The sequence below is a fragment of the Camelus dromedarius genome, chromosome 4 (genome assembly GCF_036321535.1).
Source record: "Camelus dromedarius isolate mCamDro1 chromosome 4, mCamDro1.pat, whole genome shotgun sequence".
NCBI classification, from domain to species: Eukaryota; Metazoa; Chordata; class Mammalia; order Artiodactyla; family Camelidae; genus Camelus; species Camelus dromedarius.
Genome location: NC_087439.1, coordinates 74,819,852 through 74,846,691, shown reverse-complemented (window position 1 = coordinate 74,846,691; position 26,840 = coordinate 74,819,852). Strand labels below are relative to the sequence as shown.

The following is a 26,840-nucleotide window of genomic DNA, read 5'->3' as shown; positions in this document are numbered from 1 at the left end:
TTGATTTAATTATAAAAATAAAATTTATTTAAATTCTATATAAGCACATATATACACACACATACATACAGAGTACATGATACATTTACTTACTTACTACGAACACATTCTGCTTCTCAACTACAAAGTTATGGATTAAGTGTAAATAGTGGTCAGAATTCCTACAAAGCCCCACTGTACTTCTTTGATCCAAAGTCTCATATTTGTTTTCCTCCCACGGTTGGACTGGGTCTTATAATCTACATGCACATTTATTATAGCATTTGTTAAAAAGAAACTCTAAAAAGCTCTTATTAAACCAACAGTGTATCTAACACGTACTGTTACCTTATATTCAAGAATACATAATATCTGACGTAAGTAAAGGGTTTTTATCCTTTTTCACTCTGTCGGCAACACTTCCCTCCACACATACAATTCCCCAGTCTTCCAGTCAGGGCATGTTACTGCACAGAGTGCTCTTCTCTATTTTTTTGTCAGAAAGCCAAACACTGATGGTGCATTTTTTTTCATTTGCCTCAGAGCAGGGTGTTTGGAATTAAGCCCAGCGTCTCAGGTCTCAGTCTATAGCTAAGATACATGTAGGTAAAAAGTAAAAGATTAACTCAATTACCTGTCTCCCCACCACATAACCACTTAAAATAATTTTAAAGGAGGTAATTAAGTTATATAATTGTGTTGACATCAGAAAGAGTCCCAATCTGTCTTTCCTTTACTAAGCAACCTTCTTTTCTTTGTATGTGAAAAACTGCCCAGGTGACAGGGCACTAAGAAATGGATGACTGACAACAATGGTGTACATAGAAATGTATCAACATTTCTTTCAAATAAATATATGCTCCAGGTCTGTATCTGAAGAATTGCACTGGGAGGTAACTTCTATCTTACTACTGTATTCCAAACATCTATCACAGTACCTGGAACATAGCAGGTGTCTGATATATAGTATTAAATACCCAGATGAATAAACGATGTGAGAAAAAATTAGTGTATTCAACTTCATGCTGGCTCAATGGCTAATATCATCCACTTCAGTTTGAGGGACAACTTACCAAAAAATGGTAAAGGAAAATGACAGAACAATGTAAAAATTCTTGTAGAAATTATAGTTTTGTTTATCTACCAAAAGATCATTATCACATATTAAAAATGAAATGGGTAATTCTGAAATTATCATTTCCATTTTGGATTAATAGTAAGTCCTGAGACAGAAAATACTGGTCCATGCACACAGCTGCCCAAGGCTCCTTTCCCAGCAGAGGGCTTTATATAGAACAGTAAGTATATAAAAGCTTTTGAGCCATCCCAACATTCCCGCTGCTCTGATAGATGAGAGACAAGTTGTAGGCAATATCTCTTCGTAAGTCTAACTGGTCAGCTTCTATACCCTGGGGGAAAATACATGAGTTATATTTCAAACTGACAACCAGGACAATTTTACAGCAAATACACAGTTTCATAAGTGTTCAAAATTTATTAACAATTTTCATTATACTAAAAAAAATTATGAAACTAGGCATATACCTTGGATCTAAATTTTTATCAGACAGTGTTGAGTCAGTTCATCACTATAGTAACTGTATCATCAACTATTTCAAAATGTCTAATCAGTAAGTTGAAAAGTCTCACCCACAAGCCATGGCAGAATAAACTCCAGATGAATTAGGATTTAGGAGTAAAAAAATGAAACCGTAAAAGAAAAAACAATACGTAGTTGAATAATAATATAATCTTGAGTAGGAAAGGTCCTTCTAAGTATAATAGCAAAATAGAAACTATAAAGAGAAAAGTTGGGGGTGGGGAGTATAGCTCAGTGGTAAGAGCATGTGCTTAGCATGCACGAGGCCCTAGGTTCAATCCCTAGTACCCCATTTAAAAAAGAAAAAAAGAAAGACTGATATGAGTTCACAGAAAATGTAAGACTTCTGAATGTTTAAAAAAAAAAAAAAGAAAAATCATAACAAATGACCAGATCAGCAAAAAATACCTGTACTATATAATAGAAAGGCATATGTAAGAATAGGTCTAGGAAGGCAAACACCAAATTGATTATAATGCTTACTTTATGAATGGTATTACCTTTTTACCTACTTAAATAACAAGGCAATGAACTCAATGGAGTAGATTAGATCTATGTTTCTAATTTTCCCCATACAAAATTTTGGACAACTGAAAAGAACATCTGTAAGAATGAAAAATGATACCTGTAAAACTTAAGGAGCAATACATAAAGGTATTTATGAAATAAAGAACACAAAAGTGTATATATTTCATCAGCTTAACTATAAAACGTGTATGCATTTGCTTATTGAACAAGAATAACAGAAAACAGTTGTGAGAGAATGTGGTAATTATGAGTGCAACTCAAAAAAATAATATATACTTTCTTTCAGAAATTAAAGTAAAAATTAGACTTTAAACAGATTATCATAGCATTGGCAACACTTCAACTATATTACATTAGCTTAAACAAAACTACATTAAATTACTGGTTTCTCATCTTTATGAAGAAATGTTTGTTACACTTTAACTTGAAAATGAATAATGGCTATTTTCTCAATACTCAGATTTCCTGTCTAGCAGCTCACACCTGTAAACCACAGGGACTATCTTAGGAACCTGAAATGGTCATAACCACAAGTTATACATGTCCACATGGTTGCTGATCAGGTTACACGGTCAGGATGTCAAGGAACTACTTGTTGCCAAACGTAATTACGTTAACTGCATTCAATAAGGGAAAAGTACATTTTAATATATAAGCTATAATTAATCTCACTATCTGGACCACAACACGGAGCTAACGGCACTTATCTATAGATGAAATGAAGTGACTCCTCACTTTTTAAAGTAAATCATACAATACCTCTGCCACAAGTGGAGGGAGCTCCAGGGCCTTCTGATAATAGTGAATTGCAAGATGAATCAACCCCAGCTGGTGAAGGCCACGGCCCAAATTATAGAATGATTCCTGGCAAGGCCCACGTAGACTGAGGTATCGATTAAGAAAGGAAAAGCCCTGCCAAAAAGAGCAAGATAAATAATTCAATATTCACTCATTTGATAAGTCTCTGCCAAGTGGTAGAAATAAAAATGTTTTTAAAAAGACATACCCCCAACCTAAAAGAACATATGTCTGTAATGTAGTGTCCTACATTGTGTAGTCAAGATCTCTTCCAAAGGTGTGAAGAGATGTTTTTACACTGAGGACAAAGGAATTCACAGAAAATAAAGCCAACTGTTGCAACTAGCTGTTAAGGTCCATAATCTGTAAGCACATAGGATATATATTTTTATGGTTTCAAGTTGGCTTTTGAGGCATTAGGGGCCAAGTAACCTTTCTGGTTTGAGATGCATGTCTGAAAGCTTGAGCAAAATATAAAATCCAAGCCCTTATAATGATAATTTAGAAAGTTTCATCCTCAGGAGCAAATTCACTTGAGTAAAATCTAACCTTTCTGGGTAAATGCTACCTTTCATATACCTCTCAGAACCTTAACAGTCCCTCAACCTAGAAACACTTGATCTTTTGTCCCCCTGAAAGCTTCTGACTCAAAGGCTTTATGGAGAAGCTGATTACTTCAGAGCATAGCTGTGATGATTCAGGCTCCCTATATGTCACACAGTCCAAAAAGCAATTTGCTTCTTTGCCTCTTCCTGTATTCACTTCGCCCTTAATGCAGTTTCAACTTCTATCATGCATAGAAAGCTACAAATTGCAAAGTGCAAGTATTTTATGTAAGTAATTAAATAAATATATTACCTAAGAATTAAGAGTACCTCAATTAATTTGTGTGTATAGAAAATAAAATGCAGTTATTCCCTGGGTGATCTGCTATGTAATAAATGGCCATAAATTTTGCTTCATAAATAAAATTAATAAAAATTAAGAAATTCCTCAGAATTAATGCATTTTAGGAATAAAGATAATTATGTTCAATAAACAAATCATACTTTCTGCATAATAAAAAAACTCATTTGTGTACATGAATATGACCTCTACTCCACTGAAAAACATAATTCTGTTAAGTAACATCAGACAAACTATTAATCTCAGAGAAATATCAAATCTTCATATTTAAAAATGAAACATTTAAAGATAAAAATCTGAGAAAGAAAGAGTATTGCCACAACCCAAAGGAACTTGTAGGTCTTCTGATACAATAATAGGAGTTACCTGCAGCATCTTATGAAATTTTTAACAAATTCAGGAGGGTAATCTCCTTCACGACTGAAAAGACTATTCAAATATTTAGTGAATAAAGTACTAGGTAATGTGCGCAGCTGTTTTATTCTTAGGTACTATGAATCATCAAATATAAAAAATTACCCAAAAAATGACAAAAAAAAAAAACATGTTACATGTTTCTGTTACAATAACATGTTAATGTTACAATTCAAACATTTTTATCACATTAATCATTAAAAGGCCCAAGTATATAATGCCTAAATAATACTAAATAAAGGTAGAAGTAAGGAGACATGGTTTTACTCCTGTGGTATGATATAAAGGTAGGAAGACAGTAAAACATATGAAACTAGTTTTTTTTTAAGCTGTGCAAAAGAAAACTAATTACAGTCCTGCAGCATGAATAGACTCATAAGAAATTAAAACAATCCAAGAATCATGCTATTTACAATAAAACTTGCTTTTTAGAAACAGTTTTTAGTGGAAAATGTTTAACACACACAAAAATAGAGATTAGTACAACAAACTCCCACCTACATGAACTAAGAAAACTTTAAAAGAACAGTTTTCTGTGATGATGTAAGTCACACAGGCACACAGGCACATTCATACATTACTATATGTATAACATAATGCATTTTTAAAAACTAGTTTAAAAATCTTCAGGACCTAGAAGGCTCCACAGTATAAGGAAGCCTGCACAGGATTCAAGGGTCTGCCTGTGTCTTCCCCTCTTATGATCTGGCTGTTTACCCTTTCTACATGCTGTGCAAGTCTGAGCCACGAGCCCCACTGGATGTTGATCCATGAGTGCTGAACACAGGGTAGGTGTTGGACACTCCCAACACATGTACTAAGCAGGTATTACTTTTGAAGCAGGATAACAAAACCATTAAGTATTTTTAAGGAACATAAAATCAAGTAATGAGAAATCCAAGTGAATTACCTGCACAATAAGAGCATGTCTCTTTAATACATACTTCTGAGATGCCATATGAATAAAGGTTAGGCCTATACAGAGGCTATAGAGAGGTTCATGGGGATGAGTGCGAAAGGCTTGCACATACTGTCCTGAAAAATAAGCAGTGATGTCAGATGGTGTAACAATAACATCGTCCCTTATTTCTTCAACACTTACTCAAATATATTTTCAAGCTAAACAAATATTACTGTTATTTTAACATATGCAAGGTGTACATTCTAAAATACCCACCAGATGCACATTCATTTGAATTTATAATAATGTATAACAAATAACAAAATTAGAAAGATTTACCTGTGAAAGTATCTTGACCATGAGATTAAATACAAGTAACTAAAAGTAACTTTCTTTTAGACACAGACATTTCCACGTAGAGTAATACTTCCAAAAAAAAAAACAATGTATCAATTGTGATCATATACCTATCTTATGATCTTAAATCTATTTAAAAACCAATGGGGAAATGTGTCTTCTGGTAAATTCTTTTGTAAAATTAATTGACCTATCATATAAATTCAACTGTGACAGATCATGGAGGTAAAAAAATATAGTTTTATTTTGTTTTTCAGTTTTTGGGTGTTATTTTCTGAATTCTAGCAACTACTTTGTTTTTCCTGAGAAGAGCTAAATGTATCTAATAATAAAATAAGAGTTCAGGGTTTTGTGAATTCCATGTATTCTATGTACATAATTATCTCATGTCAAAAGCCTAACCATATGAGATAGGGGAGTTTAAGCAAATATTTCTTATAAAGGAGTGATCTGTATCTTAAAAAAAAAAAAAAAAAAAAAACTTCTATTCCAGAAGGCACAGCACTGCAAAATCTCTTTAGTAGCACAGATGGTAGATTGCCATTTATTTTTGCCTTGTATAAAAGTTTCTAAATATAGGAAAATAAAATAAATATAAAATATAAAATTAATATAAAATATAAATATAAAATTAATATAAATATAATATAAAATATAAAATTTATATTTTATATTTTCTTAATATAAATATATATATAAAATATATATATTTTATATTTTCTTAATATAAATATATATATAAAATATATATATTTTATATTTTCTTAATATAAATATATATATAAAATATATATATTTATATTTTATATTTTCTTAATATAAGCTAACAATTCAAGAAGCATACACAGTGAAGGAAAGTTTCAACACCTGATGTTCAAGATTACTGGCTGAACAATTATAAAAACAGCAGCCATACACAAAAAAAAAAAAAAACCATAAATAGTTTTAGTATTAAACAGGTAAATCACAGTATATCCAGAAGTGAATTTAGCAATACTAGCTCTTAAGCAGTAGGAGATCCGTGCCTCATTTTAAGTTTAAACATTTGGTTAGGTATTTTCGTACTTGTTTGCTTCTGATATTACAGAAATTTCCTATAAATGATCAATGAATTTTCCCTACATTTAATTAGACTTAGTAAGAACTATGCAAATAAATCTTGATATAAAGACTTATCTCCTAAAGGAATGAACTATCAGCAAATTTTAAGTCCCTTTTTGTTACTACAGCAAATTAAAATCAGGTAGCATAGTATCCGTAATTAATGAAATTATTTTAAAAACAAACAAGTCTTAGCAGGGAGAATTACTGACCTTTAAAGTGAATTATAAGACTTATTTTAGCCTTTTGAAACCAAAGCATCATAAGAAAAATAAATATTATTATTTATTATTATTATTACCATTATTGCAAACACAGCAACTTATTATATTTGCCAGGCATTATTTTAAGTATTTTATATTACCTCATTTAATTTTCACAAATTTCTACAAGGTAGGTCCAATTATTATCTCCATTTTAGAGACAATGAAATTGAGGCAGAGGGAGGCAGACAAAGTCATGTGCCAGGACACTTACCAAGGGCATGCTTAAAACTACCAGATACAAATGCATTGTGTCCATTTAAGACGCACAGGGCATGATTATCTGGGTTTTTCAGCATTAAACGGAGACAAAAGCGATGATGCCGTACATCTTGGGAGTGCATGGTAACTTGATTGAAAATGTTCCAGAGCTGGGGTTTATTGACATGTTCCATTACCATTATCCTAAAATTGTAGAAAGAGAGTGAGGGTAAAAAATAATGAAAAAATAAATCTTCCTGACTTTTAAGATTGAAACCCTTCAGTGCTGTCCTACCAACATTGAAATGCACCATGCCTCAACAAGGGTAGAGATGTATTTCTACATCTTGTTTCTGCTTTTCAACAAAAATTTTAAACCAAAAAAACAGAATCAAGTGGTTTAAGTTTCACCTTTTTTCTCCCTGCCCAATACAGCTGCAGTACAATGAACACTGAATAACAATAATAATGTGTACCAGACATTGTTAAAAGGCATTATACATAATAACTCACTTTACCCTAACAACAATCCTTTAAGATGGTGGTATGATGATGTCGGTTTTATCATAATAAATGGGGAGACTGAGGCACATAGGTTAAGTACATGAGAAAACATGCTCTCATATATCGCCTCTGAGAACCACCAATGACCTGAATTAATCAGTAAGCAACAGGAGAGTTAAAATAAACAGTTTACTGATTCTTGAGAATGGGAGACTAAGTCAAAATAAATATACATGCTTTATCAAAGAATCTAATCAAAATAAGTTATTGGAAAATCACCTGATATAGTTGTATGCCTTTCTGAAATTTTTGTCCAGAATTGCAGCAGAGAGACCAAAGTATTCTAGCTCTTTGCGTTTTTGCCTGTCATCATAAAATGAATAATATTCCAATGAAGAATCGACAAGTAACTCAGCCTCTTGAAATCGGGATAGGTCACATAAGGAGTATATGGCCTTCAACAGAAGGTTCCACCAGTCATCTTTTGTCAAGACACTCGTGAGTACAGCAAATATTGCTAAAATGAGACCAATGAAAACCAATTAGACAGTTCATTTCCAGAAACAGCAGTATAAGAAAGAAAAATTCACATGAAGGTAAATTTAAAAACTATAGTCCTGACAGGATTAAATTCTTGCCAACATCCTTCTGGCAACGAAGAGAAGAAGGTAGCTGCTTGTTTACACCCCTCAAAGTCACCACCTTCTGCTCTATCTGCCTAACAATCTGCAGTCCCAGGTAATTCTCACTTCTGATCTCTTCTCTATAAAGGCCAGCTACTTCACTCATGTTTCTCAGTGTTAGCTAGGAGTACACGCTCCTCCAGGGCAGGATGAGCATGCTTTCCATGACTGAGGTCAGATCCAAGGCATTCAAATGTTTGTTCAGCAAAGGACTTCAAATTCATGCTTTGAGATTCAGATTGTTCTTGATCTTCTTATAAACGCAGTTTTCCTCTCTCTGCCTCAGAATTTCTCTCTTGCTTTAACAATCTTCTCTTCCTTATTTGTTTGTAAGAAACCTCCTTTTTATAGCCCTTGAGAAATATCAAAAGCCAGAATTTTTTTTTTTTACTGTCTTCAACCCAGTTACTCTCTTTCTGGGAATCTATCCTAAACAACTAGTCAAAAATATGAATAAATCTATAGACATGAACATGCTCACTACAGTATTATTTATAAAAGAATATTATTGGGACCAACTATATAATCAAAAAATAACAATGACTAAATAAATTATGGAACTGCTATCCAAAGAAATAGCACACATTCTTTAACTATAAGAGCTACAAACAGAACAAAACATGAGAGAATGTTAAGTGAAACAATCAGAGTACTGAGATGCATGTGACATAAAGAGGCCTGGATTATGTTATGATGCACCAGTGTAATGTGATCCCCACCATAATGAAACTAACAAACGAAACAAAACCTTACGAGCCTAAGAAAAACCTACAATGGACCTGAAATGAGGAAATACTGAAAGAGAAAACAGGCAGCATCAGATGAAGAAAAAAATACAACCTAAGGAAACATAGTACAAATACATATTTGCAGGCAGAAGCCATTGGGATAAAGCTCAGAATCAGTGAACTGGAGAGACGGTAAGGCTCTAAGCAGCTGAGACCCCATGACTTTCCTCTGATTCTCTTCCCCCACAACATTTGGCTTATCTTATGTCCTTACATTGTGCTTACAGAGATTTCAGCTCTTCTGGATTCTAAAACCCTGTCCATTGCACACGGCCGTGCCTGTAACAGTGATTTAATTATTATCTGTGGAATTAATTAACAATGAAATAATTTTCTGCCAGACTGATTTCTCCAGTTTATAGCCTAGGTCTTTTCCAAAGTTCTCTGAGTATTACCCAAACATACTTGATCCTTTTCCAGCTAAAAATAGATGGCTTTTAAAGTCATGTGACTTGAGATAGAGTCAAAGCAACTTATTTTCAGAGTTTCCACAACTATTCCTACATTTGTCAAAAATGAATTTAACAGAGAATGGAATATGTGTAATTGAAGTGACCAGACAAATAAAGCAATCTGTACTGTCATCTAATCTTCACAAATTTCTTAAAGTAGGGTATATTTTCTTCTTAAAATGTCAAAATTTAAAGTTTTAGTTTTTTTCACAGAAAGATCTAAGCAGATGACCGCTGTTTAATTTTTTAAAACTAAAGTAATTACATACAGCTTTTCTTTCTTTCATTTTTAGAAATACCAAATGCATTTATTTTACTTGAGGGATTTAGAAAATACCATTTTATTTAAAAAGAGTGTATTTTCAACTAGATCACTGTCAGGTGTTACTTCATGTCTTTTTTCAACTTAGTCAAGTTCTATGCACTAAAGCATATGAAATGACATGGAAGAAATTAATTACCTTTTGCATCACAATTTGCTGTCTCCTGGTCACTGCTGTCTGATATTTTGTCTCTCGACACTTTAATAAGGTAGAGATGCCTCTCTCCAGATTTGGAACTGGATATCAAACAGACTTGGGCTCTATTCATTGCTACCTGAATTAAAGATGATAATCTGAGATTCAGTACATACTTTCTTAAAGAAAATCTATGGGACACAAGTACCACCAGTGCGCCTGAAAGCTGCTTTAGTAAAGAAAAAAGAAGACCAAATCATTGTGCAGATAAACACCTAAAAGAGAATAAATATACTTATTTTTCTCTTACCAAAGGAATTTGGGTCACATTACTTACCTTAATAAGAAGAAGGAAGGCAATTCACATTAAATTTATAACACATACACACACACTCACACACACAACCACCTCCCTGCAAAAAAAGCCAGACTCAGAAAGGATGTCATACCTGGAAAACATGTTTGCAAAGTGAACAATTTTGGCACATAGTAGTGTCCACCAGGCCAATAATTGATACAACGGTTCTCACTTTTCTAAATATGTACCAGCAAAGATTTTATTTTATCATCTTATAGTCCATTATACAGTTTCATGTAGAACTTTCAATTATATACTGTTAATTTCTAAGTGTTTTGTCTTTATCTGACATTCACTTTAAAAGTTTGACTTTAACAGAGTAAAAGAGAGTTACAAAATAGCTATAATCTATGTTTAAACCAAATTCTAAACATTTAAAAAGTCAACAAGGCTAATAAAAAGAAAGATCATTACCCACCTTCAAAAGCATGGCTAACATGGTAAGTAAGGTATCCACATAACCATACATCTTGCCTTGTGAAAACAACAGAGTAGAACGATGAAGCAGCAACTTCAGTTCCTAAGTAAAGAGGCACATGATAATGAGCATGACAAGATTACTCTGTTGTAAATTGTTTTGTCTGCATAGAAAAGTTCCATCCTAGAAACCAAACCTTAAGAACATTTGCTTTATGCTCTCTCACAATAATTAAAATCCAGTGTTTTAGGAACAATGAATTACAATGTCTAATGAGTTCCTCTAACTTAAGATTCAAAATCATTTTTCAAAAACACTGAATTTAATAGACTAAAATAAAAATTGGATATAAGCTGTAGAGCCATCCTTAACTGAAGAGGAAGTTCTAAAATACAGAAGAGAAAAACGTCCTTCTGTGTCACCCAGCCTACCTGCTGTGCTGCGTTTGCGTCTTGTGCTAAAGTATCTGGATCATACATTGGTTCCAGGGCTTCCAGAGCTCTCTCAGGGCGGCCCAGCTGCTGCTGGAGGGTGGAAAGCGAAATCCTTGCATCCAAATGAAGAGGGGCCAGGTCAACCACCTTGCCGTAGCTTTCCGCGGCACGCTCCATGTAGCCTAAGGCCTTTAAGCACTCTGAGAGGACGTTAAAACAAAGCATTAATACGAACTACAGATGTGTGAGCTGGCCAAAATTATTTCTCCGTTTTAAAAGAAATATTACAGCAATTTTAAAAACTATAACAAAAAAGAATGTATGCATATTTCCAGTATCTTAAAACAATTATCCCTTCTAATCTCTAACTACTGATTACTCAATCTTAATTCAAATTGCTACAAGGATGTAATCAGTACATATATAAAAGTTGGGGTTCTGTCTTATTCATTTAGGATTATACTTTCAACATTTTCCCATGTCTTCACTGGCATTTTGTATGGTTACAATACTCAATTAAATTATTTACTTAACCATACTATTTGACATTTAGCTTATTTCCAAATTTTTATTCAAACAAATAACACTGCATTAAACACCTTTATGTATATAAGCCAGAGTTCACAAACTGGTAGACCAATTTAACCCACACCTTTGCTTTGTTAGGCCACAGTTCTGTTAAAAACAATAAACTGTCTATATATTAAAGAATTAGGATTTTTATGAAATTCAGCTATTGAATTCTTTTGAAAAATCTGGATTTGGCAACAGTGGGTCCCCCATTTCCACATGGTGCACAGCCATGCTGAGAAACAGCAGCACCCTTTAGACGGGGCTCTCCAGTGCTCACCCGACCCCAGGCCTCGTACTTGTCCACTTTGCTCACTTTTGTTAACTGTAAGGCTCCTAAGTTTCATGATCTCCAATACAGACTACCTCCTCTCACCTCACTCAACTCTTTCCTAAAGATAAGTTTTCAGAAGCGAGGCTACTGGGCCCTATTCCTCACACTTTATGCCAATCAGCCATTAAGTCTTATCATCTGAACTTGAAGATGAATTCCTGCAAGATTTCTCTTTCCACCCTAAGACCCCAGCGCTAGCCTACACCCTTTCACCTCTTTCCTTTTTCACTGCCATGATCTCCTAAGACGGTATTTTACCTCCAACTGTCTTCTCAAATCTCAAATTTCTCAAATATCTCCTGACCATCATCTTTAGGTTAACTTTGGTAATCAGAAGATGATTCTGAGGTTTTACCTTCCACTCATCTCAAGCTACACAGGCTCAAAATGGAAGAAGCCTTCATCAGCATCACGCTCATAATTAAAGAGGATTTATATAATATCTACTATTAGTAACAGGAGCACTTTCACACCACAGCTTTATGGAAGGCAACAAAAACTCCAACTCCTTGTTTGTGTCTTTAAAATTCAAATACTACAAATAGTGCGACTTCTTACGATGGCATTACATTTGAATTCATGTTTACTCATCCTAACAGTAAAGTGTTACCTTAATCATTAAGTGTTCTCTTTGACATTTCGTATCTGTGATATGTCCCAAAATATCCCAAAATGTCAATTAATGCTCCTCTAGTTATAGAGAACTTTCTGTCACTGTGTAATAGTTCAACTATTAGAACTTTCTGCCACCATCCAATATTTTAAACAAAGATTATTCAAATTTCAATGCATCTCTTATGTTGAGTCAATAGAAAATCCTATCATATGATTTTTGGCTTTCATACATTTCTGTAAGAGATTTAGTTTTTCTTAAGCTGCTGCTTCTACACTAAATGATTTATTTCATATTACTGTGGATTTAGATGCAATGAAATAAAATGACAGATAAAACCCAATCTTAAACATATTTTCAGCTCAAAGAAAACTGAAAATACATTAACTTTTTTCTCAAAATAACATTAAATATAAACCCATAAAAACTCTTCAAAAATTAGATTGCACCCTAAGTCTGACAGTCTATTACCAGGAACCAGAGCCCATGGTTAAGAGACAGGTAAAAGACAGGTAATTATGGTATTTTTAAACTGGAACACATTAGTCCTTCTACTTCACTCTGGTACCATTATGTGAATCATTCTTCCAAAGCATTAGTGAGGGAAAATCACTTAGTGGTGAACCAAGACAGTTTAAAATACTGACTTTCAAAAAACTACTCTGAAATCAGAAATACTTTCACTAAGACATTAATATTTTATAATAATTATTACCATCTTAAGGAAGCAAGTTTTTGCCTGCTTATGTGATTAAAACTTCTTCCCACAAAAAAGGATTACCTGCGTGTCGAAGCCAAACCACTGCAAGGTTGTATCTTTCAGAGCAGACGAGTGCGCTAAGGAGGGGAAGCGCAGAGTTATATTCACCAACATCCAGGAAAGCTTCAGCAACATCTAGATACAGGTCTCCCATGTCTTCAGGATTCTGCTCCACGAGCGTTGTCAAGAGAGGCTGGACCCCAAAATAACAGCCTGAAGTCAAACATTCATTACAAGGACACACATCTACTTACATTTCTTTCAACTTACATACGAGTTATCTGAGGCAAGCCTTAAAGGAGCAAGGCTTAATAAAAACAGCTTTAAATAATCATTTTTAATTCATTTCTGTATCACTATTAAAAGAAACTCATACTGCCATCATTCACTCATTCAGCACATGACTTCTGAAGGCCGGTTATAAGGCAGGCATTGCCGGAGCTAGGACAAGCTGACCCCTGTGCTCTTCCTCTGACAAGTCTAACACACCCATGCCTCAGGGCCTCTGTGCCGGCTGGTGTCTCTGGAAAGCTGTTCCCTCAGGTACCTGCCGGGCTCGCTTCCTCACAACCTTCATTATTCAAATGTCATTTCTTGGGGGAGGCTTTTCCTGACCACTCTACTTAAAGTGGCAACTCCTCCCACACCCTATATTCTCTAGTCATCTCGGTTTTTCTCCAGAGCACTTATCACCAACTAACATCCTGTACTTTACATACTTATTTTATTTATTATCTACCTAGTCCCGTTAGACCAAAAGATCCATGAGGACAGGGATTTGTGTATTTTGGTCAATATTTTATCCTAAGGTCTGCAAAGTCAATGCCGAACACATTTTTTTATTCAATGAAATACTTAGCCCAAAGTCAACAAAAGAGAATAGCTGTCAGAAATTGTCAATTGTCTAAAAGGCCCAATCTCAAATTCTGATCTCTGGATTATTCTCATTTTAAAAGAAAAGCAAACTATTACAAGCCCAGTTCCAAACAGTTTTAGCTTTTATAACACATTCACACAAAAATAATTTGACTTATTGTGATGTCCTGGTTATGAAGAAATGTAAAATCTAGGGTCAACTTATAATTTCTTGTCATCTCAAGAAAACACTGTGGATTTGGTCTGAAGTATCTCCAGTACAGATCTTAATGTTACTTACATTAAGTGGTTCGAGGATGTTGAGATGTACTAGGCAGACCATCAGCTTCACCGTGATGTCTATTGGCACACCATCAGGTATAGTGCAGGTAACATTCTCACCAGCTGTGCATTAGACACAGACAAAAAGTTTCCATATGTAATCTTAAAAGGTGGGGCAAATGAAGCACACTGTCTCTTCTATGTAAGATTTCACTTATTTCACTCAAAGCAAGTGATTCTACTGTCAATTCTAACCGTGGCCAGCTCTAGCCCTAGGTTCTTACACTCCCTTCAGCTTGCGCTTCGATAGCAATTGTCCTTCCTATTCTTTTCCTACTACCTTATCCACTTATCCCAAACCAACATAAACTCCCACACCTATCAAAACTGCAAAGAACTAAAAGGACAAAAATGACAAATGAGGATACACGAACTTTCTCTTTTTTCTTCTTGAGTTCCAAAGCCTCTTTTTAGTCTTCACTACAAGGGGCTGAGAAAGGGATAAAGTAATAGTGTGCTTAAGTCTGAGGTAGTATTTTTATGTAAATGCTTAAGTTTGAAGTAGAATTTTAGTTTTTCAATGCTTAAGTTTGAAATAAACTAGTAGAGAGCATTTTAAGCCCTTTTTGAAAAGTAAAATGCTATAGTTCTAAATTTTTTGATAAGCTGCTCAGTAATTCATTCTTCTTTCATACAGCACTAAAGAAACCGTGGGTCAGTTACAAATGCCAAGTTCAAATGGATGCACTGGAAAATAAAATGGACTGAAAAAAAATTTTTTAAAGATTATCTGTGAGTGAATATTCACAAGAAAAAGACATGAAATCTCTCTTAGGAAAAAAATGCTTCTTGGGATAACTTGTCATGAGAAAATTAACTATCAATTTCAAGATGCCACATTATGAAAAAGCGATGATTATGCACTCTCCTGTGCAGAGGAAACTACAACCTTTATTCTCTTTTGAAGTGCCTTCTTCTGTAGTTTTTTTTTCCAGCACAATTCCAGAAAAATCTGTAATTACCTAAAAGAATAGGGTGGGGGGAGGAAATAATACAATAGGTATGTATGAAAAACCTCTTCACAATGCAAAGATTTGAACAGTTAATTCAAATAATCCTTACAACATATAAATGAGCAACATCTTGTCTCTTTAAAATAAGGAGCCACTATGACATATTAATGTTTTTATATCACATTAACTAATGCTTAGCTGAAGATATACAATTTCTCTGTATCAAACCAATCTAATTTTCCCAAAAGATTAAGAAATGAATCATAGCAAGTAGACTGGTTGCTGAGTCCTGCGACCTTGAAGGACAGATCTACCACCTGTGATGATGGCAACAGCTTTTCTCATATGGTAACTACATTTTTTATTTCATATGGGATTACTAGAGAATCTAAATCTGTTTTCATATAGTCCTTAAATATACAATTTAGAATATAAGTAATGTAATATATACAACTAAAATAAGGAATTGTCAAAGAATTTCTACAACACAGAAACATGCTCAAAACCTAACAGAGAAACATGCAAGTGTTCCTACCTCCAAAGCTTTGTCATATTGTTTGTTAGAAATGTACAGTTCAGCTGCTATGTTAACATCTTCCATAGAGACTAGGCCCTGGTGCTTTGAGAACGCTTCTTCAATTATATTAACGGCTGAAGTAACATCATTGGCTTCATAGTAACTCCTAAAAAAATAAATGACAAAATGGACGAGTGTTTACTTAAGTTAATCACAAAATTCATTTTCTTACTTAGACTCTCTAACGATTAACTATGATTTTCATTTTCTTAACGTTTGAGAGGAGGAAAAACTTTAAAAATCATAATCAGAGCTAATCCAGAGGAAAACGTGCCATGTCATCCCTCTCCCAAGGCTACCTCACACCATTACAGCTCACTCCCTCTGTAAGCCAATACCAACAACTCTTCTGCTTCAGTGGGATCCACTAAGCATTGATCCTACCACGTTTTCACTTTCCCTGCACCCTTCCTGTCCTCTCTTTCCTCCTTCTCCATGACCCAACATTACAATTACTGTCTTGTCTGGAGAATGTCATTCTAAGTGAAGTAAGCCAGAAAGAGAAAGAAAAATACCATATGAGATTGCTCATATGTGGAATCTAAAAAAAACACAAAAAACAAAAACCAACAATACAATTACTGTCTTGTGCATCTCAGTTCTCCTGCCCCTCTCTCCCTCTATCAAAATCATCTGATGAAACTCCAACCTTGGGTAATCCAAGTATGCCTTTACCTCCACCTGCCCAGCTGACCATGCTGATGAAACTCACTCTAAATTAATGACCATTACCCTCAAGTGAGCCCATGGTGCTGATCACCAATCTTAACTACAGTTACCTAGCCCAGTACTTCTCCAACTTGAATGTGCATACAAATCAATGTGAATCTTATAAAAAGGCATATTCTGATCCAGTAGCGCTTGGGCAGAGTTGAGATTCTACACTTGTGACAGGCTCTCAGGTGATGCACATGCTTCCGGTCTGTGGGGCAGCAAGGTCTCAAGGACCTAGACAACTATTTCACATCTTCTCCTCTCCAAACCTCCAGCACTCTCCCGTCCTCACTCTCAGCTGATAACCTCGTTTCTTATTTTACAAAGAGAATCAAATCAGACATCCCACATATATCCCAACATATCTATCTACTTACCCATACCCATGGCCATATCTTCCGCCTTCTCCTTTTATCGTAAGGCCAGTCCTCAACTAGATCCCACTCCCTCCAATCTATTCAAGGTTACTGATCAAGCAACTGTCCCTTCTCTTATGAATCTTCAGTATCTCCTCTGGTTGTGGATCATTCCCACCTGAATATAAATATACTATAATCTTCTCCAACTTAAAAATCACCTCTTACTCCTACAATCCATTCCAATTACCTCCCCATTCTTCTGCTCCCCTAAAAAATTTCTCCAAAGAGCTGCCTATCCCCCAGGACTCCACCCTCTACCCGCTTCTCCAGTGTTAATACTTGGTCCTCATTTTGTGACCTATCTGCAGTATTTCACACAGATGCCCATCCCTCCTCCTTGACGTGCTTTCTTTAGTAAAATTCTAGACTACCGTTTTCTCTTAGTTTCCTCCTACTTCACTGTCCATTTCCTTACAGTCTCCCCGCTGTTTCCTCCTCATCTTCCTGACTTCTAAACACTGTAGTTCCTCAGGGTTTAGTTCTCAGAACTCTTCCCTTCTCTGTTTCTACTCCTTCATGGGCCCACCCCCCTTCCCCATCTCTCTCTCTCTCTCTCTCTCACACACACACACACACACACACACACACACTTATATCCAACACATCAGAAAATTCTGAGAGCTCAGCCTTCAAAATACATCCCGAATCTGATTATTTCTCACCACCTCCTGCTGTTTCTCCCCTGGTCCAAGCTACCTCACCCCTTCCATAGATTACTGCAATAATTTCCTGCCTGTTCTCCCAGCTTCTGTCCTTACCATTACTTAATCTATTCTCAAAAGAGCAGCCAGAATTGATGCATCTAAAATTTAAGTAAGATCAAATCACTCTTCCAATGGCTTCCAAACTCATTCAGATTAAATGCCAGAGCCTTTACAATGACCCACAAGGACCAAGGAATCTTTTCCTGATCCCTTTCTAACATTGCCCCCTGCTATCCTCCCCTTAAACCTCAGCATCCATGCTGTTCCCCGGACACTTTTTACCTTTGCACTTGCCATTTCCTTTGCCTACGATACTCTTCCCTAATATCTACTCCCATATCTCCTTCCGTTCACATCCAGGTCAGTATGACCATAACACAAAGAGTTAAGTCCTTCTCTAAACGCCCAATTTAAAGTAACACACTCCTAATCCTCAACTCACCTCCCTCCCCTGCTTCATTTTTCTTAATATCACTTATCAACATCTAATATACTACATACTTAGTTGTTTATTTGCTTATTGCCTGTCTCTCCCATCTAGAATGAAAGCTCCACAAGGGCAGAGAATTTAAAAACTCATTCAATACTGAATCTCCTGGTGCCCTGTACAGTGTTTAGCGCATAACTTACATTCAATAACTATTTCTAGAGCAAAAGTAGGGAATGAGAGAAGGTTTAATCAATCAGAAGTTACTGTAACAGAATTCAATGCAGGAAAGACTTCTGCAGCAGTGGCAGAACTGTTCATCACCACCCTTTCCCAACAAGATTATAAATAATGCAAGTAGAAAACAAATGTACTATCACAGGCCATCTAACAGTTCATAAAGTAGAAGCCTGTGGGCTAACCAGCATGACAGTGAGAGATGTGACTAAAAGCAAGATACCTGGGAAGATCCTCAATGCTCATCATATACAACAAGGATCAATTTAGGGTTGCTGCACCTCAACAAATTTCCTATAAATGCTTCCAGTATTCCTACATAACCCATCCTTGGGAATATGATGGGTGGTTTCACAGCTAAGCATCTTCATGACAATGGCCATGGAATAGGGTTAACCTAAGATATCCAGATCAAGATGGTTAATCTTAGGCTGAAATACTGTAATAAGAGATATCCCAGAAGAGAAAGATACCACAAGGAATTTCATAGCCAAAATGTACCCTGCTTTGTTTCACTGTACAGCATATCAGAGAAGAGAATGCAGTTGGGCATAATATTTTAGAATAAAATATATACCATAGCCGGTAGCATGTGCCAACTCTAAAGAAAAATTTTCATCTTAAAATGTTACTCTAGCATAGGCTAAAGATAAAATGATTACAGAAGATCTCCGATCACAAACGTTTCATTAGTATATTTGCAGTAAATAATTTACTGCAAGTGGACATAACTTCAACTAAGTTACAGAAACCTGGGAACCTAGTCATCCTTTCAGAACATGCTCCATTTTTAAACTTCCGAGCATGTGAAAGGTAACTGTATATTCAAAATTTTTAAAACAGTCACACAGCTGACTTGGAAACAGAAAAGTACTGGGGGAAAAAAACCCTCTATATTTAAGCACAAAATAAAACAAAGGAAGTAAAACACTTCCTCGAACTTCAATGAAACGTATATTCTACTTCAAATATATGCTTTGATTTCTAAGATGATTAATAAGAATATTTCTATATGTTATTTCACTTCAAACTTACTTTGCCATATCTCTAGCCAACTGCATAAATCGTTCTCCATCAGATGGAGACAAAAAGTTTAAAATACGCCTATAACCATCCATTGCCATCTTGTGATCTCCCATCTGCTCATAAAGGCTTGATCGTTCCCACAAATAACGGACATTAGTAGGTTCATATTTAAGTGCTAAAAAGAAAAAAAGGAATATAAATTATACATTTATCATAAAAAGGGGTTCATGGTATCTGGGTGTGACCCATTTTTCAGAAAATCTATTAAACACTCTAAACCAATTCTCCAGTGCAACCAAGTGGGTTATTATGGAATAAATCTACCTTCACAGGAACTGTAAGCTAGGACAGACCCAAGACCAAATAGAACCCGAATCTCAGTATTAACCTTCATTTGGTCACTGTAGTGTTAACATTAACCCTCAAGGAACAGCTTAGAACCAACCCTGATCTCAGTGGGAAACTGAAGGTCCTGTTCTACCAACTTTTTGCTGTATTAGCTCACAATTAAATAAAGTTGCTGATAAACATGAAAATAGAGGGACCCCAAACACTTACTTCTGGTATAACAGAATATAAGGAGTAAATATATTTCAATAAACATCACCCCAGAATAGCAAGTACAATCATCAAAAAACCTATTATATAACATCTTATCAAACAAAATGAGAAAAACATTTTAATTACCTTTTGTATAGCAAAATATAGCCTGCTTAATATTGTCTTGTTCCAGGGACATTTCTGCCAATCTAACCCATTCTTCAGTGTCACTGGGATTTAAATGTGCAGCAATCAACTCAAACTGCAGTGATTTCTCCATGTCACCTTGGTCCTCATATATCATAGCAAGAGTAGAGAATGGCTCATAAGCCAAAGGAGCTATAACAAATATAAAGAAACAAATTCCACTGGTTGAGGGAAGAGGCTTAAGCTGATGTCAATTCCATGGTTCAAACTATGGATCCTTTCTCTCATACTTCTTTCTAAGTAAATTTAGCAAAATTATACAAACCACTTAATGGAATTTAGAATACACAGTAGATTATACTTGCTTTAGTATATTTTCATATATTTTTGGCATTTTTAAAAGCATTCTTTTCTCTAAGCAAAGTGTAATTTCATGAAAACCCCTACTCTCTACCAAGCCCTCCTCATGAAAATCTCCCTTTGCTAAGGCTAAACATGGCTCACTAACTCAGCAAGTTCATCCCACTGAGCACCAGATACACCAGTGGGGATAAATCTTCATGACCAAGCTCCCACCCCAGGGAGTATGGAATGAATGGACAGAGGATACCAAGTGCACCTAAACCGAAGATTAGCAAAGTGAGCATTTAATTCACATTTCTGAAATAATGTTTCTGAAATGAGGTTCTAAGATTACAAGGGATTAAAATCAAAAGTAATTAACAATTTGTTTAATTATAAACTGAAATAAAAAAACAGATAATACTGAAAAGTAGAACAAAACAAAATACCCTGAAGGAAAAAGTCTGTTAATTCAATTTCTGATGGGGTGAAAAAGAAAAAGCAGTGTCTTCAAATTGTTCTTATGCATAATCCAGGAAATTTATAACAAGATTTCTAAAAGGACCTTAGTCTAAATGAAAGGAAATGCCAAAATAGTGAAAAGAAAAATTTAAAGTTCACTGTAGTACAACTACCCAAACCATTATGCAGGGAATCCCTTGCCAACACATCAGGAACGCAAAATAATGTAAGTGATTAGTCAAAAAGTCAGTTCTGAAGCTATCCTTCGATATGACCAAGATTGCAGTTTAATGGAAAGACAACAAGTATAAATTGTATCTTTTACCAAAAAGTAGATTATAATAATCTAACACTGTCTGATTTCAAAAATGGAAGAAAAAGAATACTTTCAAATGGTTTTAACATAATGTGTTTGCCACATTTTAAAAAGACTAATACTACAAAAGCCTAAAACCCCTAAAATGAAACATTAAAAAACAAACAAATAAAAACAAAAAAGAAGCCTTTATGAGTTCAATAAATATTAATGATATTTCACTGACTCATACTCTGTTATTTTCATTTTCTTGGTAATGACTCCTACTCAGTGTGAAAAGTGGCAAATCACTGTTATCACAATCACCTCCAAGATTCTGAATGTATTTTCCAAATAGCACAGTGAGGTGCCCCTCCATTTGTTTTAAGTCAGACCACTAAACTGCTACTGTCAGTAATCCCCATGGAAAACACCTTGTCTTATGATTTCCATGCACATCAGTATCGCCTCTTCACGTTCTCCTCGCGCGAAGCGGATGTTGGCTTCACCCATGAGACCTCTCAGAGCTCTGGGAAGTTTACTCCGAGGCCTTTTCTCCTGTACAGAACAAAAATTGACATTTAGAGTAAAATAAAAACAAACCAAAAACCTTTTCTACGGTAGAAAGTTCAAAGCACAGCACAATATTTATTAAAGAAAGCAAAAATTAAACTGGTCAGGAATTACTAAATTACTAATTAGAACAAATTAGATCTGGATGCTGCAAGATGGATTTATATGCCAGGAGATTTATAATGCAATCTACTGAAGATTCTCACTCTTTCAAATTTATTTACTCAGAATGAACTTGGTTAAAACAGTGTCAAGTTACAATCGGAACTTATAATAGCAAAACCATCATACATTTTGACACACACAATAATTAAGGTTTTACATTTAAACAATCTTCAAAATGAAACATAAGAAACCAGTAATAACAGTTGTCTCGTAGAATTTCCTTTCTTATTGTTTGAATTATTTCAGGATATATGTATAATTTAAAGATTCTTTTTCTATTTCTATGTCACATTTTTACATTCTGTTTATAAACAACAAAATAAGAAGAATTTACTTTCATCATTTTCTTGGTCTCACGATTGAGAACCATCTCCAGTACAAACACGTCGCCTGCAGTGGGTTGCTCAGGTGTTTCCTCCTCTTCCTCTTCCTCTTCTTCTTCTTCCTCCTCATCGTCTTCATTCTCTCCAAGCATGGAAGCAAAGACCTTGTGAACTGACTTACTGACTCCATCTGACGTCTCTCCTAAAGAAAGAGACATTGAGGTTGAAAAAAAAAAAGCTTTAGCACATTCAGCAGTCGAAAGAAAAAACAAATAGTATTTTCTAGAATATAAATTTCTACCCCAGCAATACCATACTTGAAAGTAAAAAACAGACAAATGAACATTCCCAAAAGCAAACCAAAGAAGAGGATATCACTACAGTAAAATAATTTTTCATAATGATTATCCTGAATGATCAAAAAAGGTTAGTCAATTTCTGTTAAAGGAGAGACATGTAACATATTTTAGAAAAGCTACAACAAAAACTCTTAAGCTTATTACTTGTGAAATACCTCAAACCCCAGAGATGCTGGTTAAGTAAGATAGTCAATATATTTATGGAAGAAAAGAATGAAAAAAAGCACCACACATTCTGAGCAACAAATAAGTAATTATTATTATGAAATCATCAAAATGATCATCTTCAAGAATTCTAAACACCCAAAATAAACATGAAAAGAAATGTATAAAACACTATCAATCAGTAAAATTTATTACAGTAACAGAAAAAAAAGGAGAAAAGTCATGTGATCATCTTGATAGATACAGAGAAGCATTTGATAAAATCCAACACCTATTCCTAATAAAAATATTTAGCCAACTAGAAATGGAAGGGAATACCTTTAATTTGATAGAGAGCCTACAAAAAGTTTCCCACAAACACAGCCAATGATTAGTTATTCAAAGTCACTAGGAATGAGACAAGTACGCCTATTACCACCACTCATTTCAATATTTTACTGGTGGTCTTAGTTAACATAATAAGGGAAGAGAAATAAAAGGCATAGAGATGATAAGGAAGAAATAAAATTGTCATTATTCACAGATGATATGATTATATACGTAGAAGAGCCAAAAGACTCTATGTACAAAAACTATCAGAATTTGTGAATTTAACAAGGTTCCTAGATACAAAGTCAATATACAAAAATTAATTGGAGTTTTTATATCAGCAACAATGAACTGAAAATGAAATTAAAAGAAGTCCCTATTTGTCTAGTATGTAGGAAAGGTGCTCAAGAATAAGAATTTAGCAGTGGAATTCATCAGTGTACAGGAGGAAAAAGACAATGACTCCAGTGGCCTTATATTCCAATCAGCAGACTTTGCCAAAGCCTCTTCAAAACTGACCCCTTCTGCACTGAATACATGTTCACACTCACCAGAAATCTTGGTAAAGTTCTGGGACAATCCTTCCTGGGAAATCGGGAGCTTCATATCTTAAAAGAACTGATGGGGTTATCTGAGCTGAGGCCATCTAGTCCTTGGATGCCTGACTGCTCATGGTGAGCTGGAATTGGATTTAACTAACCCTCCTTTTATGGAGGGCCTAATGGCCACCTCTTAGGGTCAGTTTTAGGTAAGAGAATTGGCAGGCACCCCATGGTGCCTGTTACTACAGTTGCACCTCAAAGACTTGACTATAGAAGAGCAACTCCTTCCCTGAGCAGATAAGGAAGCCTAGGTTTTAGAACAACTTCACCCGCCTTGTCTACCCTACTTGCCTGGCAAAGTAAGAAACTGTAACCCCAATTTCTTTCCTCTTTGCCCTTTCTTCCCTACTTGCTCCAAGGAGGCAGGAATAAAGCTTGTTTGTTTTCTTTCCACCCTACTAGTGTGTTTTCTGTGTAAAGGCTTATTTGTTTAAAGGGGGAAAAGACCAGCCTCTATTTCTGCCGTCTGGGACTAGGAAGTTTAATTTAGTTCTCAATCAGACCTCACACCCTAAACTGAATTCTAATTGATAGTTTAGCATCCCAGGTTACTTGACATGTGTAAATGGATTCCATGAACTATTATCAGTATTCTGATCACTAGAAAAGTATATTGATCACTAGAAATTAATAAACTTGCATAACAGTTCATCACTTAGGCTCTCATGAGTTTAATTAGTCTGGGTGCACTAATCAAATTTAATACGTGGTCATATAGAGCCGATGACTGGATCCTGGAATGAGGTAGCATACCAAGATACCTATGCTGTGTGTGAGGTCCCATGTGGACAGCCAACTGGCCATCTACTCTGACATTTCTATCTCATCTCTCACAATTAAAAAATGCAAGTGGTTTGGAAGCCACTCTGTAGAGAAGGATAAGTCATTACAATTTGGGGGAGTATAGTTTCGAAGAATTAGTAACCAACTGAGAGGGTCAATTTAAGAAAAAATGATTCTAAAAGGCTCTCAAACAAATACTGATGTCAATTTGAAACACTTCTCCACGAAAATAACCCACTAAAGTAACCATCATCATATTCAATAATTGAACAAATATTTACTAAGCACCTAGTCAAGCACTATGCTCCTAATAAAACAGGCAATCAACAACAGAATACCACTGCAATAAAAAAAAAATAATGTTTTCACTAAATTATTAGGCATCCTTAACATTTAATGCAGGTAGCAAGTGATCCTAACATACCTTCCTGGACATCTTTGTCCTGAGATTTAGTAGAGTCAATTCCTGATGATGATGGGACTTCAGAGTCATTTGGATTTTCTTCAGCTGATGCCTTTCCTTTTTCCTGAAGATTCTGTGATTGAAAATTAATTAATGAGTCCAAAAACGAATGCACATTTAGCTCTCTCCAGTTGAGAACAGAACATCGGCCTCATTTTCTATTCCTATAAAACTTGAGCTCTGAACACATAAGTAGTATGTGAAATCTAAATTTGAATATTCTCAAAGCATTTCAGAGTACTTAGGTCTCATCCTTCAATCTGAATCAGTCAATAGTAAAAAAAAAAATTTTTTTTGAATCTTGACAATTTCACTCATCTACACATGTTATCCTTTTTTTTTTTTTTAAGTAAAAAGAGATGGGGCACTATTAGTTGTATGATTTAGGAAAGAACCCACCAGCTAATTTCAAAATCTGTAATTGTTTTTCTTTTCCCTCGGACAGACAAGAAAGTTCACCTTTTTCTGTGGAAGATCACATCACACCATTAGTAAATTCCTCAAAAACGGGAGCTCAAATCGCTCCGTCCAGAAACAGAAACTGAGGCCTAAAGAAGAGACGTGAGCTGCTCCCCCAAAGTCACAAAAAGTACCAAAGCTAGGACTACAGTCAGACACTGACTCCAAACTCTACTTCCCACGCCCCTCATTTAACCTACTAGCGATAAGTTACCCTCAAGTCAAAAAATGTACTATTTGGCAATATAAAGAGAAGTGGTTATCATCGAGACAAAAGCTTTCTGGTGGGGGAAATGTTTTAAAGAGGAGCTTAGCACAAGGATGAGGTGAGAACGGAAGTTTCCCTAAGAAGGGGAAGAGACCGCTGGAAGTACTCGGCCCGCCCCATCAAAGCGAATGGAGTGAAAAGACAGTGGGGAGCATCCTGGCCTAGCATCTCCTCACTTTCTTCTCACGCGTTTTTCTCTCTTCTCTCCGCCTTTCGAACTCCTCAAAAGAGATCTTCCCTTCCAGATAGTCGATGAGCTCTGGGCTGAACCCCGACATGTCTGCGGGGTTCTGATACGCAGTTTCAGGAACGGGGACAAACGGAAGAGCACCGCCTCCCAGACTCTACCCCTCGCCGGGGCGCTCTAAACAAGGACCCAGCGTCCGCCCGGGAAACCGGCCCGGCCTGCGCTGCAGCCGCCGCGCTCGGGTTCCGCTGGAGCGTCGGGCCCCGCCTCCTTCCTGGAGGGATGAGCGTGGAAGGGGCGGGGGCAGGGGCGTGGACAGGGGCGTGGACGGGGCGGGCAGGGGGCGGAATCCTCTCCGCGCGCACTCCTAGCGCCCGGAGCCATCGTTTGCTGCTGGGCTCAGCCCTCTAGCTTAAGTTTATTAAGGAATTGAAAAAAAAATTGCTTAAAGGAAATTCTCGTCATCTACATCATTTCCCTCAATTCTCCTTTAAAACTCTCTCTCAATCCATTTCTTTTTTCAATGTTTGCTCTGCCATGGGAATGTTCCACTTTGCAGTTCTGCCCTGCCACGGAAAGCTGAAGTCCTCCCCCAATTTATGCACAATCTCATCTCCACCAATCAATGGCACCATCAGTGTTCCCGTCTTCCACAAATTCTGACTCTCCCCTTCCACAGGCTCCTTCTCAGTCTGTAAATAAGTTTATCTAGACTTCATGTTCC

General features: G+C 35.7%; 1 protein-coding gene across 2 annotated transcripts; it reads right to left on the bottom strand.

The window, feature by feature from the left end:
- On the bottom strand, positions 1-26,282 carry GTF3C3 (general transcription factor IIIC subunit 3). Of its 2 annotated transcripts, XM_010979738.3 has the most exons (18): positions 26,106-26,282; positions 25,164-25,275; positions 22,533-22,723; positions 21,895-22,018; positions 20,362-20,553; positions 19,684-19,849; positions 16,106-16,253; positions 15,507-15,579; positions 14,577-14,680; positions 13,442-13,613; positions 11,141-11,343; positions 10,710-10,811; positions 9,937-10,072; positions 7,832-8,069; positions 7,062-7,252; positions 5,136-5,260; positions 2,867-3,019; positions 1-1,388 (listed from the first exon to the last, which is right to left on the bottom strand). In XM_010979738.3, the coding sequence occupies exons 1-18, from the start codon at positions 26,205-26,207 to the stop codon at positions 1,266-1,268; spliced, it is 2,655 nt and encodes an 884-aa protein (XP_010978040.2). In that variant the 5' UTR covers positions 26,208-26,282; the 3' UTR covers positions 1-1,265. The 2 variants fall into 2 exon arrangements, with proteins under 2 accessions (XP_010978040.2, XP_064341203.1); XM_064485133.1 differs by lacking the exons at positions 1-1,388; positions 2,867-3,019; positions 5,136-5,260; positions 7,062-7,252; positions 9,937-10,072 and having other exon boundaries at positions 7,888-8,069.
- Positions 26,283-26,840: the final 558 nt, after the last annotated feature.

What these genes read in the sequence shown, in the direction of transcription:
- GTF3C3 (XM_010979738.3), bottom strand. Translation starts at nt 26,207, where the DNA reads ATGTCGGGGTTCAGCCCAGAGCTCATCGACTATCTGGAAGGGAAGATC. An exon ending in GGTTTGGCTTCGACACGCAG is followed by an intron (nt 11,344 to 13,441) that starts GTAATCCTTTTT and finishes ACGTCCTCTCAG; the next exon opens with AGTGCTTAAAGGCCTTAGGC. An exon ending in TGTTAGCCATGCTTTTGAAG is followed by an intron (nt 10,073 to 10,709) that starts GTGGGTAATGAT and finishes TCTTTAATTCAG; the next exon opens with GTAGCAATGAATAGAGCCCA.